General features: G+C 38.8%; 1 protein-coding gene across 1 annotated transcript in view; it reads left to right on the top strand.

The window, feature by feature from the left end:
- Window positions 1-401: 401 nt before the first annotated feature.
- Window positions 402-13,611, top strand: part of cep290 (centrosomal protein 290) — a 31,254-nt gene continuing 18,044 nt past the window's right edge. Inside the window, exons 1-23 of the mRNA XM_022746213.1 lie at window positions 402-515; window positions 1,031-1,108; window positions 1,324-1,393; window positions 1,496-1,542; window positions 2,113-2,247; window positions 2,813-2,866; window positions 3,064-3,084; window positions 3,984-4,130; window positions 4,355-4,537; window positions 4,924-5,013; window positions 6,710-6,832; window positions 7,136-7,156; window positions 7,315-7,442; window positions 8,594-8,606; window positions 8,704-8,856; window positions 9,198-9,360; window positions 9,454-9,554; window positions 9,646-9,712; window positions 10,375-10,478; window positions 10,937-11,012; window positions 11,228-11,361; window positions 12,165-12,329; window positions 13,373-13,522. Coding sequence (XP_022601934.1) covers window positions 402-515; window positions 1,031-1,108; window positions 1,324-1,393; window positions 1,496-1,542; window positions 2,113-2,247; window positions 2,813-2,866; window positions 3,064-3,084; window positions 3,984-4,130; window positions 4,355-4,537; window positions 4,924-5,013; window positions 6,710-6,832; window positions 7,136-7,156; window positions 7,315-7,442; window positions 8,594-8,606; window positions 8,704-8,856; window positions 9,198-9,360; window positions 9,454-9,554; window positions 9,646-9,712; window positions 10,375-10,478; window positions 10,937-11,012; window positions 11,228-11,361; window positions 12,165-12,329; window positions 13,373-13,522 — 2,337 coding nt within the window. The remainder of the gene's footprint in view (window positions 516-1,030; window positions 1,109-1,323; window positions 1,394-1,495; window positions 1,543-2,112; window positions 2,248-2,812; window positions 2,867-3,063; window positions 3,085-3,983; window positions 4,131-4,354; window positions 4,538-4,923; window positions 5,014-6,709; window positions 6,833-7,135; window positions 7,157-7,314; window positions 7,443-8,593; window positions 8,607-8,703; window positions 8,857-9,197; window positions 9,361-9,453; window positions 9,555-9,645; window positions 9,713-10,374; window positions 10,479-10,936; window positions 11,013-11,227; window positions 11,362-12,164; window positions 12,330-13,372; window positions 13,523-13,611) is intronic.

Here is a 13,611-nt window from a genome sequence, read left to right as displayed (position 1 = left end):
CACGCCATGGAAATCTCAGGATGTTTATTTACTATTATTATAACTTATCTGTGGCCTATATTCTCCGTCTATCATATTTAAGTTATCTTACATAGTGAGCTTAATTGACAACAGACGCTTGGGTCTAACATTTAACTTATAAACCAGATCGTCTGACGTTAGCTAGGTAATTCATGAAAACGAGGAGTTGCTTGGTCGCTGAACGTCTCGCAGCAGTTTGTGGAGTAAATTGCCTCACGTTAAACGTCGTCACAAATGTTAGTGTAATACAAAGAATAAGGCTTCATTTTGAGGAGCACAGCAATGTTTAGCCGTGAACTAGCAAACCAGCTCTAAAACCAACACTGTAGTTATCACTGAACTGTCTGCTCAATAGCTGGTTAAATCTGTTCAAACACGCTATGACCAAGATGCCTGTTGCTCATGAGTGGGATAGAATGATGAGAATAGACCCAGTCACCCTCCAAGAATGTGAAGACGACAAATTGAAGGAGGTCTTCGGCATGCTCGTTTTGGTAATAGTCTACATTAGCATTCATCACACCTCAAATTTCACCAACACTTGTCTGGTTTAGAATTACAAACTGAATGCAGTAGTGCTGCATGTTTAACCAGCGCTATGTCTACTTGCACCAGGAAAGACACCAGGCCTGCTGATCCTGGATTATTGTTGAGGGCGTAACAGCTCCTTGCTCTTTGGCTTTATCAGCAAAATAACAGATTAATCAGACTGATTTACTTTGACTCACTCTGTTTGTGGTCACTATTGGCCTGCATATCTCACATAGGAGCACTACATCTGCATGAAGTCCTCATTGAAAGTAATGCAGATGTAATGTGTGAGTGCTGTCTGTCATCTGAACTTGATTAGTACAAGAAAAACGTAATATTTTATGTATTAGTGTTTTTGTGTCAATTCCACCTCTGTCACTGTTTTAATCTAGGCTCTCCTATCAGAATGTTATTACTATTATTATCTTAAACGACTCTAAATTTGACGGTTTCATATTAAACTACTTTTTCTATGCAGACAGAAGACTGGGAGGTGAAGGATAAAAATCCTGAGAACATTATTCACGTCATCAGAGTGTTTCAGGCCATGCTCAAGGTGCTCAATCTTGTTATTGCTATATCCTGATCTTTACCATGCACACATATCAACAACACTTCTTTCATATGTGATACATTTAAAGAAGCAAGAATATTTAGTGTATAATTCATGTTATAGCCTTTGATGCTATTTTGGGGGCATATGCTGCTTGAAATATTTCCATAAAATAATATAAGTTTGTCTATATTGTCTTCTCTCCCTCTGCCTGTTAGATTAAGGGTCGGGAACTTACTCTTTGCCACGACTTCATCGAAAACATTGGAGCACAGCATGCTAAAACTGGTTAGTGCACAGTGAAGTTCAGTAGTCAAAATGTTTCATATGTTAAAATGTTGCTAAGAAACAACCCTGTTTACATTATTGATGATGACTTCTGTACCTTAGAAAAGGAACTCCTTGCCAAGTTGTCAAGGCTAGAACAAGAGCGCAAGGTAACGCTTTACAGCATCTGTCTATCTGCCTGTTTATTTATTTATATACTGTATGTCTGTATACTGTGTGTTACGTAGTGTATGTTTTTTTTTTTTTTAGCTACTTAGATGTTATTTTTTTATCAGTGGGCGCTCAATATGACTGCTACTATGAATGTGAAAAAAACACATTAATGTGTGCAACTGGAAATCACCTTTTATGCTGCTTCACTACTGGCAACAGTGCCAAATCTATTAGCCAGTCATAGAGTGTAACCCTGGCTACAAAGGGATTGGTTGCGGTGACTGAAAGACAGCACATAAGAAGATTACAGCTAATTCCTTGCATGCTCACAGCCATTACGTGTAGTTTCAACTTGATTGTTTTCTAAGGTTTGTATATAATCAGAATTCCACATTTCCACAGTTTGCTTTGGAAAGAGAAAGTTAATCCTTGCTTAAGAATGTGTAAATTTCATTATATGCATGTATTAGTGTTGTTAACAGATGGAGGTAATTGGAGACTAAGAGGTTTCTTGGTGGGGGTTGTTTGGGTGTTTGTATGTCTTGTTTCCGGTCCATACGGCTCAGTACTCCGGCACTGGGCCAGACACCCGCTTTCTGAGAGATGAGATTCGGCAGCTCGAGACCCAGCTGGAGCAAAGGGAGAAGGAGTTGACCCAGTTAAAGAAAGAAATGGGCAAGGATAAGAAAACTAACGAGGAGGTATGAGCACATTACCCATAGTTCCAATGCTTAGCACAGGACTTTGGATCCAGTAATGAGTCCTTGGATGACCTGTAATTGTCAGTTCATTAGTTTGCACACATTGTGTTGACACTGTGCTGATTTGTCTTATAAGTACATGGTATTGAAGAGAATTTTTTTTATCCTTTGATGTCATTCATGGAAAGAGAATGTGCCAGGGGGTTTTATTGAACTGCATATAGTTCTTACTGATCAGCATACAATTATATTTTTAATATACTCAGGTAATAAATCAAAATTTTTAATAAAGAATGGCAAACAAATTCCCTCAAAAAGAAACATTTTATTAAATTTAGAGGTTTATTAGTGTGACATATTTGAATTCTTTTACTATTAATCCTTAGTTGCACTAATCTTATTAGACATTGTCTACTTCCAGTCACTTTCCACTGATTAATATTCAGGTTACTACACTGGAGCAAGGCTATTGCATAGTGCAATTTTAAGATATTAAGTGTGCATCTAGTGTGGTTACATTTTTGCTGTGTTTCTGCATTTTGTACTCTCTGTTCTGTTTTCGTAGTTGGCTGTGCGAGCAGAGGAGGCTGAGGATGAGGTCAAGAAGCTGAAAAGAGAGGTATGGGGCGGCTGGCACCTGATCGAACAGATCATAGAGCTTTATGAAGTAGTCTTTACATCCTCAGTCAGTACACTATTTAACCCATCTACTCTTACTCCCATGTAGTCTCCTGTAGTCTGCCATCATTTGTTCATATGAAAGCTTTTCTCAAAATTCATCATCTCTTTCCATCTCTTTCTGTTCTGTTTCCAAAGATAAAAAAGCTTAAGAAAAAGGTAAGAAATACAGGTAGTGTAGTTAGTAAAACTAAGTTTCAGTTATAAAATAAGTATGCATTTCATAGTTTTTGTAGTTGTAAAAAGGTACTTTTTATAAGGAGTACACATTTTTTAAATTTCTCTACAGATGGTCACTTACTGTACATCTGTTAAAGCTGTAGAGATGTTATCATGTTATTTATTTTTTTATAGAATAAAAGGTCAGACAGAGTGTAAGGTGGCCAACAGGGAATGTCAAAGAGATTGAAAACTTGATGAGATAAAATAAGGTTCAGACCAGAGAGGGAGGTAGGAACAGGATACAAATAAATAAGTCAAAGTTACAATTATATAGTGTAGGCCGTATTTAATTCTATACCATTGTGCATACATAAATGTACTCTATGTCCAAAGCAAATCTGTGGTAGAGTGTAGTAGTTTGGTCGTCCTGGTGTTTGTGACACAGTAGATTTCATACTAGTAGGGTACATTTGAAATATATAATAAAACATAATCCATTGTTTACCAGCACTTGGACATCAATAGATATTACCTTATGTGAGGGTATTATCCAATAGAATGAACACATGTAGGGCTGCAACAAATTATTTTCATGATCATTTAATCTGGCTAGTGTTTTCTTGATTACTAGACTAAGTGGCCTCTAAAACACGGAAAAATGCTCATAACAAGTTCCCAGAGGCAAAGATGACACATCTTCAAAATTGCTTGTTTTGTCAAATGAATGGTCCAAAACTCAAAGATATTTGGATATTCTGATAAGCTATTAATTGCTGAATTATTTCAGATCCAAACGTAAGACAAAACAGTTGTGTGTCTAAATTAGTGTATGACTACAGGGCATTGGATCCAGCTCCTTTTCTGACAATAATTCTGTCCTTCCTGTACTGCAACAGAATGAGCAGCTCCAGCAGGATGTGGACTTCTATCGCGGAGAGCTCGAACAGAAGGAGCCGGGCCCGTCCAGAGACGAGAGCGCTGAGATCCAGAGGAAGCTCAACTTGGCCAACCGCCAGCTCTACCAGTGCTTGGAAGACCTGCAGGTACTTGGAAACGTGTTTCACTACTACACCCTCTGGTGAACAGAGCAAGCCTTGCAATAGCACTTTGCTTTAGTCTTTTAGAAATCTAGAGCCAAAAACATGTAATTAACCAATTTTTGTGGCTTTCATCTGTTTTTATTACCTGCTCTTTGTACCTCTGATTTTCCGCATGCAAAGGTATGCGTCTACAAATGAAGTTTATCATACTATTTTGTGTCCATTAGCGGGCAGAGGATGAAAACTTGTACCTGAAGACACAGAACGAGCAGATGCAGAAGAGTCTGGAGGATTCTGTGAAGGAGATGGAGAAGATGACAGATGAGTACAACAAGATGAAGATTGTTGTACAGCAGACTGACTCCATTATGGACCAGCTCAGGAAAGAGAGGGATCATGCAAAGCTGCAAGTAAAGACCCTCCTAAATGAAATACTTTATTCTGTTTTAGGTTATTGTAATGCTGAGAAGAGTTACCTGACACATGCATGAAGTCAGCTATCATCAAAGTTGAAACTGCTTTTTTTGTAAACATGATTACATTGCGTGTTGGACACTGAATCTCCTCTTTGTGTGTGTGTGTGTGTGTGTGTGTGTGTGTGTGCTTGTGTGTGACCTTGATCCCGATTCCACCCAACTGGATTGCTCTGTGTGAACTGGAAAACTTTCTGTGTGCGAGCTCCTCCCTCAATCATTATGGGATGGGACAGTGGTGTGTGGACTCGACTGCTTTGCTAGTTGTGTGCCCAACTGTCGCGTGTCGTCCTATATAGTGGCTCTCTGTGTGTAATGTGCAGGTCAGAGAGTTAACAGATAAGATCCATAGCATGACTGAGGAGGATGACCCAATTATGGCAGCAGTCAATGCTAAAGTAGAGGAGTGGAAGGTGGGTGTAAACTTTCACCAAGGCACCTCTTACCTGTTTTTCTCTTTAAGCTGATGTATGTAAAAGATATGTGTAATAATGGAGGAGAGAAGAGTTTTAAAAAGTAGCCCATGGAGCTAAATATTGCACCCTTTAACCCTTTATGATCACAGGAACTCATCAGAGAACTCAGGAACCTTTTTAATGAACTTATGCCTTTCAACCAAAGAAACCAGCGTCTCTCTTTTTTTAACAGCTTCATTCACAGAGTAAGCAAGCAGTGTATGTATCAAATATAAATTTCTTTTAATTTTATTGATGTCAAACACCAAGTGATATTGCCGATTCACAAACTAGTCTAAAAAAAGGTGGAAGATAGAGGTGTCAGTGATAAAAAAAAGAGTGACCATTGTATCAGTGGAGTTACGTGGTAAAACAGAAACAAATAGATATGAAACATTCAGCACATTGTTGCTACTTTGGAGACTGGTATTCAAGCACTTTCTACTTTTAAATCTCTGCATGTTCCCTTTTGCAATATCCATCAAACATCACAGTAGACCACAAAGGCCAGAGCTGTGTCTGTGTTGCTGTTTTAGAAAAAAAAAAAAAAAAAAATTCCACAAGTGCCTCCACCCTGGCGACAGTTGTGGCCAGTTGTCTGTCCGTCCCATTCTTGTGAACGTGATATCTCAGGAATGTCTTGAGGGAATATCTTCAAATTTGGCACAAACGTTCACTTGGACTAATGGATGAGCTGATTAGATTTTGGTGGACAAAGCTCACTGAGACCTCACAAAACATGCTTTTGGCCATAACTCAAGAATTCATACGATAATTATGACACAATTTAACACAAATGTCTAATATGATAAAATGCTTACCACAGAAATAGTTTTATTTGTGGCGGTAGCTGACGAAGGGTATTTTATTTGCTAAGTACTAACTAAATTTCTGAGCAACACATTTCCCATTAGGCAAGTGTTCTCAGACTTTTGGACCACACTGAATATGCAGCTCCATTGCTTCATGTTTTATCAAACAAATAACCGACCCAACCGGAGTCAGTGAGAGTTGTTTACATATTGGGATTGGCCAGTGATTGGCCCAGTTTTGGCACATGCACACAGCACTCTCTCATGCGAACCCCGAATGACAGGCACACAGAGACCAGCCCTCTGATGCAGCAGGATTTTAGGCGGTGCTTATGATGGCCAGTCCGACTATGACAGTTGGGTCTGTTGTCAATGAAAGAGAGAGAGAGAGCAAGGCAAGGAGCGGCTGAGCAAATCAATGCACTGCAAGCAGCTTTATGATGAAATAAGATTTTACCTGTTTGAAATAGTAAAAAAAATCAATGTTGATATTGTGGCATGCCGCCATAAATAAATCAATGTAATCAATGTATAGGAAACACTGGGAAAAAATGATGAAGTGATGACAATCTGTATCCAAACAGTCAAAGGTCAACTTCACTGTCACATCTTAATGTTCTGCAAAAACACTTGTGGCCATCATTCAACGCTGTAATTCAGGAACAGAAGGGCAGATTGTGACCATATTTCCTTCAGCTTGACTGGTTGGTGAAGACATTCAACCGTGAGGCATTGATTCCAGTTTTAATGTACCTAAACTTTGCAACTATGCATCTTTATCATCACCACTGAGTTAGGCTCTTTGTGGACTATCATGAATCTTCCTTTTTTTTCACACACAGAGAGTGCTCTCTGGGAAGGATGATGAAATTCTGGTGTACCAGCAGATGATCCGTGATCTGAGGGAAAAGCTGCGTTCAGCCCAACTGGACTTGGACAAAAGCAACATTATTGCCTTGCAGCAGGTCCGTCTCAAAACAGGAGAGAAATGAAATGAATCCTCTTTTTTTTGTGTGTGTCTATATATATGTATATTATTCTTCTAGACCTTGCATACTTAAATATGCAGGAGGGTCCTAATTACATGGTGGAAGGTCACTGTGTGCATATGCCTTTATCTGTGTCCTTCAGAGCAGGGGAATCCTGACTTGGAGGTGGTTGTAATATCATGTTCTTCGATCTATCTGTCAGTTTCCCTACTGTTTGCTTTCTCTTTTTCGCTTGTCATATTTTATCAACCTGTCCTTCCTTCCGCTGCCCTGGGCCAGGTCATATATGAACTCTGTGCTGTAAGTTTCATCTGTCATGTGTCTCTTATTCCCAGCCCTCCCCACCCTTGTTTTCATTTCATAAATTTCCTTAATGATGAAAGCACCAATAACTCAGTGTGCTACAGCTATGCTCAGTCCTAAATAAATTCTCATCATTTTTGGTGAATGCCCTACAGGCTGTTCAAGAGAGAGATAATCAAATCAAGATGCTGGGTGAGCAGGTGGAGCAGTACACAGGGGAAATGGAGAAGCACACCTCACTCATCGAGGAGCTCAAGACGTCCACGAAGAAAGACAGAGGTGGGTGTATCCTTGCCTGACTGAACACCTTCATAACAAAACCAGCTGTGATGAGGTCATTCAATCTTCTGTTTAAAATTTTCATAACAGTGAGTTCAGAGTTACACAACACACTTGAGCCACAGCCCTTCCTCTCGTAATTGTGGACTGCAAATATTTGTAGTAGTGGTGTTTTGAAAGTAGTTGTGAAGTTGCGGTGAAAGTTAATTTGCTCACATAGCTGATGGGGGGGGGGGCAAAAATCAAATTAACAAAAATAAACACAACGCCAATGATTTGTAAGGGCCTTTAAAATGTCACATAGAGAAAAAATATAGCCAGTTTGATTAGGTCCAGAAACAAATACCAAACATTCTCTGGTTTCAGCTTCTCAAATGCTATTGCAATTGCAATTTATAGTTTTAATTTATATTAAATGTAAAGTAGATATTTTGGGGGTTTGGGCAGTTGCTAAATTATCAATCAAATAATTGAATAAATAATTAATAATGAAAGTAATCAGTGGTTTAAAAGATGCAGAATTTACAAGCAACAATGAACACATTATGTAAGGTGACGTGTGTCTGTCCTCAGAAATCTCCCATTGTCATGAACATGATATTTCACAAACTAATTTCTTCTAATTTGGTACAAATGTCCACGTGGACTCGAGGATAAACTGATTAGGTTTTGGTTTTCAAAGGTTAAAGGTCAAGGTCTCTGGGACCTCACAAAACACATTTTTGGCCTTGTTAACATGATATCTCAGGAACACCTTGATGAAATTTCTTCAGATTTTGCACAATCGTTCACCTGGACTAAAACATGAACTGGTTAGATTCTGGTGGGCAAAGGTCAAAGTTCAAGGTCACAGTGATCTCACAAGCACATTTCTGGCCATAACTCAAGAATTCATAGGCTAATTATGGCACAATTTAACACAAATGTCTAATAAAATAAAATCATGAGGTGAGGACATTTTATATTCAGACATAAACATTTCTTCAGTGTTGAAACTCAGGAACAGAAGGGGAGATTGTGACCATATTTCCTGCAACTCAACTGGTTGGTGGAGGTTTATCACTGTGAGGCGGTAATTCTAGTTTAAGGACTGAAGGCTATTTGTAGTCCAGTCTTCTGCTGCAGAAATAGAAATCTGTGTTTTTAGATTAACAGTAGCTCCAAAAATGTGATGTGAAAAAGGGGTAAACGCGATACAAAAAAAATCATATTGAGCTTATTTCCTATTTCCTTTTCTTGTTCAAGACCTGCCATTAACCACACAGCAGAGGAAGATGGAAGAGCTGAAGTCTAAGCTGGAAGTGTCAGAGACCAGAGCGGTGGAAGCAGAGCGGGCTGCGAAGCTTGCGGAAGCTCATGCTGAGGAAAAAGACAAAGCGCTCATTGAGGCTTCAAACCGCTTGAGCCAGTACGAGTCTGTAAGTCTACACATACCCTGTCTCTCCCCTTGGCTTACATCAAAGATTTTTTTTTGATCCAAATCAAATTACTTGAAACTTAAATTCCCAGAAGTAAGCCCTATGGGGTTATTTCCCTGTCCATACTCACTTTTAACAGGGACATTGAAACGACTATGTGACTGTGGTGTGATCAACATGCTTTTTGGGTCTACAAGCTGAGTGTTTGTCTTTCACCATGTCTAATTACATCCTGATTTCCCCAAAAACCATATGAATCGGAAAACAAGGAAAGAAAGGAAGTGAGACAAGACATGCTTTTTAATGGACGAGTAACCGCAGCTCTGTCTCTTGTACTACAGGGAACTTATGGCCTGGAAGCTGCCATTTTGGAGATCAAAGAGTGTAAAAATCAAATTAGAGTGAGAGATTGCGAGGCAGAGGCCATGACCAAAGATATCAACCAGCTTGAAATGAGAATTAATGACCTCATGGACGAAAACGAGGATTTCCGAGAAAAACTAGGTCAGATTTTTTAAAAACTTTATAATTCCCATCTTTCATTCTATTTAGACAACATTAACTGACCTTCTTTGGATCTTTTTCATGACTCCAAAGGTCTGGAACCAAAGCAGGAAGTGGATCTGACAGAATTCCGGCGAGCCAAAGATATCAGGCAACGTCAGTACAAAGCAGAAAACCAAGTCCTAACCAAAGAGGTAAAGTGGGATATCAGTGGTTATAATCAACAACCTTTAAAACCACTGTTTTCCTTTCATCTCACTGCTCAATTAATTTTTTTCTTTGTAGATTGAACGGCTTGAAGAGGAAAGACTGGAGCTCAAGAAACAAATCAGAAGCATGGTGAAGGAAAGAGGTGATGCACAAATCATGGAATTATATAATGTCAATAATTGCATTGACCTTCATTCATGTTTTTCCCCTATAAGATCAAATCAAAGGTAGAGGTTACATCTGTCTGTTTGACATCTAGTGATATGCAGTTTTGGGTCCAAGCCTTAAATATTTACATTAATTAGCCTGATGAGGGCACAAGAGTTGAATGACAAATTTTGTAACTCAATAAGTTATTTCTGGTTTTGTCTGAGCCTAAAGGGATAATGTCTGTTACTGACTGCCCCGCTTGTTTTCTCAACTTGTACCTATCTGCACTGTTGTTTGGCATATGCCTGCCATGTGGTCCAATGCCTCCCCCAAATTACACAAGGGCGTTGTATTTCAAATTCAGTTTCATATGTAATAAAGAAGGTATTTTTGGTTTTATTTGCACAGGTTTTGAAATATCTTTTTCTAAGTTTTGCCTCCAATACAATGAAAGTTGTTTGTGGTGCTACAATGCAATGATGATTAATTTACTAGTACTAGTAACCATTTTTTCAAGGAACATTGTTCCTATGAAAGCTGTTTTCAGGGATTGAGGTTACTGTTTGTTACTCTTTTAAAAGTGTTCAGTAGACAGAATATCATTTTTTTATTAACGTTGTGCTGCTTCTTAGTAACAATCAGGTGTTTCTGCAGGGATCCCACAATCAGGCTTTCTTCTGGAGGAAGACATCAGGCCCGGCAGAACTGCGCCACTTAAGCAAAGCAGCAATTACACAGAAGAAGAGATCAGACGAAAGGTGAGCTCCTGGCTGATGATGTCATCTCTCGCATCTTATCTTAAAGCAAGTTCCAGTGTTTCAAAGAAGATTGATTTCCTCATTAAACCCAGAGAATCAATTCATTCTCAGAGCTGATTGCAAGTGTTATCCACAGCACAATGATTTGCACTTTTATAACCAATATGTTCATTGTTTCATTTAATCTGATCATTATTAGATGGTTTTAATTCTTTATTTTATATTCTCATGCTGTGCTTTTTGTGACCTTAACTACTTTGATACTGGTAATTGTAGAAACTTCAGTCAAACATCAAAATGAGCTCAGTTAGGGCTTGGTCTGGTCTACTTTACTTGTATCTCAAGTACAGGTTCATGGCACGCCTTTTGGACGTGGATCCACTGATGTAATGTATCAATAACTTTTGGTAATTTTTTTGTCATTGTAACATTTCATGTGGTCCATTTTGTTTTTGCAGAATGCGTACCTAGAGGAAGAACTGAGTAAAAAGGAAAGAGAGCTGCGACTTCACAAGACCCAGTTTCAAGTCAAACGTAAGTACAGATGTGCTGCTCATCTGGAGTTCACAGGGACATTTTGAAAGTTGAGTCTGTTGATTTTGTTTAATGACAGTTAAAAACTGGAGAATATGTATCGAGGGGATGATTATTGTAATTTTTTTTTTTTTTTAAAGAGAGTTTTTGGGTGAATTAAATCATTCAGTGGCCACAGCTTCACTGATATTGTCCCTTCCTGTGTTCATTGACAGTGGAGGAGCTGTCAAAGGTGAAACAAGACCTGGAGGCTGCACTGAAAGATGTTCTCCAAGCCATGAGGATTAATCAAGGGGCCACTCCATCTGATGGTGCCATTAATATTGGCAATCTGGAAAGGTTGGCTAATGTAAGTAACTCCCATGCACCAAATCTAATGTTCAATTTTGATGTTTTTTTTTAAAGAGGCTAAAGTGTAATTTATTGCCACATGACTAGTAAGTGGTTTTTATCAGCTCAATCTTCACAGTTTTATTTTTTGTTGTCCAGAGTTCAAGTCTTTTTTATTACTTTTTCTGGGTCATAATGCTGCAGAGCGCAGGGCCTTGATATATATGTACACTGGAGATTTGTGTTAATCTACCATCGAAACAAGAACACAGAGGATAGAAATGGTCCTGAAAGTGATTTTCCCACACTCAAATTATAGTTGTAAAAGCAGTGAGGTAAATACGCAGCAGCTTATTTTATCCTTCAAAAATGTTAACATTTTTATGTAAAGGTTCACATAAACAACTCAGGTCCAAGCTTATGCAAGGCATGTTGAGCCCAGCGCAGCCTATATAAGAGCCTAAGATTGGCTGTGCTGAAAACAATGGACACATAGGGATTGTGTCCATTGTCTCAGGTATTTCAATGTTTTTGCAAGTTGACGAAGCAGCGGACTTGTCACTTAGCAACTTCATAAACAACAAATGTGGTGAGACAGAAAAACGTTGCGAGCAGTAAGACTTTTGATGGATGATTGTGCAGTGTTGTCCAGCATGAGATAATCCAATAGTAAGTCACATGTGAGACAGCAGCGGATATTTGTTTGGACCTGTTACACTGACTAATAGACAGCACCTCAAATGGTCTCTTCTCTTTGACAAGCTGCATCTATTTATCATCCAATATTTTATTATATTTTAATGGCATTCCCACTGTCCTCAGGCGATAGATGTGAACAACATGAGTGGGCTGACTGATTCAGACCTGCACCTCAAGTCCCAAATACATCAGCTGGTGGGGAGAAACGAAGAACTGAGGCAGGAGTTGAAATCAGCACGTGAGGAAGCAACAAGCAGCTTCGTCCAGCTCGCCAGAGCCAAAGAAAAGGTACATCCAGATTGTATTGTGTCAAGACAAAGAAATTATGCGGTTGTTTTGTTTTTTTATTGTGATGCATTCACTTTTCTATCAAATCCTTTTTTTTTTGGCCATTTCCTTTCCTTTGGCAAGAAAACAAAGCAATTTTGGTCACCTCATCAGATTTTTATGGCCACACATTTAAATATGATTTGTCAAATTGTTCACAGTCAAACATTTATTAAACGCTGGTTATGCAAGGCCAACTCCAAATGTTTACAGCTGTGTGTCGCAACTCTGTTTTCCAGATCAACAGCATAAATATCTCACATGAAAGTAGTTGACCACACGCATTTACTAATTTAAATAATGATGATTTATAGAGACAGTGGCAATGCCTGACATGCTCTCTCTGAGAGTAATTACTAGCATGACTACAACGTTTCTTTGTTGAATCCATCTCTTCTGGTTTTACATGTGTTGCTTCTGTTTCATATAACAAGAGGTAAACAGACTTGTGTCTCAGCTTTTCAGCTTACATTCAGTTTCAATATTTAAAGTGATGCAACATAAATGAGAAGTTATGTTTAATAGAAACCGTCTTTTCCAGAGCACAACCAGATCCCTGTTCTTAAAAGGGGAAAGCCTTGTCAGCCTTGTATATCAAAGCCTTTCTTTAAGTTCTTGAGTTTTATTCTCTTACATCACTCTGTGTCTTTTATGCATCTTGTCTCTGGTCTTTTATTTTTTCATTCCCTTGTCTGGTTCATTGTGCTCTTACATCGTGTCATACATTTTGTTTTGATTTGGTTTATGTTTCACATTAAATTTATTTGAATTACACTGGTAATTTCATGACAGTCACCTGATCTTAATCTCCCTACAAAGGCACAACAAACTGCTAGTTGTCATGACAACGACTCATGCTTAGCAGTTTGGATTGATTATTCTGGTACCAGAAGTAATGATTTTGATGTGCAAACGGAATTTTTAGTGACACTGAAGTTGGTATTAAGAAAAAAAGATGTGGCTGCCAGGCTGTGATTGTGATTGCTTCATCTGTTGCTTGTCAGGTGAACCAGCTGGAAGGTGAGGTGGAGCTGCTCAGGAAGTCAGGCAGCAGTGGAGTTGTCCTCCGACCTCTGACCCTCCCTGAAGGCCTGGGGCCCAGTAGCACCGAGGTCATCAGTTCCCTGAATGAGTACGCTGTTCGACTTCTTCAGGTCAGTGTGACTGTCTTCTCAAGACCTGGATGGAAATGACTATAAATCAACTATATCTCTCCTAAACATTTATAATAATAATAATGATA

The sequence above is a fragment of the Seriola dumerili genome, unplaced genomic scaffold (genome assembly GCF_002260705.1).
Source record: "Seriola dumerili isolate Sdu_G_001 unplaced genomic scaffold, Sdu_1.0 BDQW01000097.1, whole genome shotgun sequence".
In the NCBI taxonomy this organism is placed as follows: domain Eukaryota; kingdom Metazoa; phylum Chordata; class Actinopteri; order Carangiformes; family Carangidae; genus Seriola; species Seriola dumerili.
Note: the sequence above shows the minus strand (reverse complement) of the source record. Positions and strands in the feature narration are given on the sequence as shown.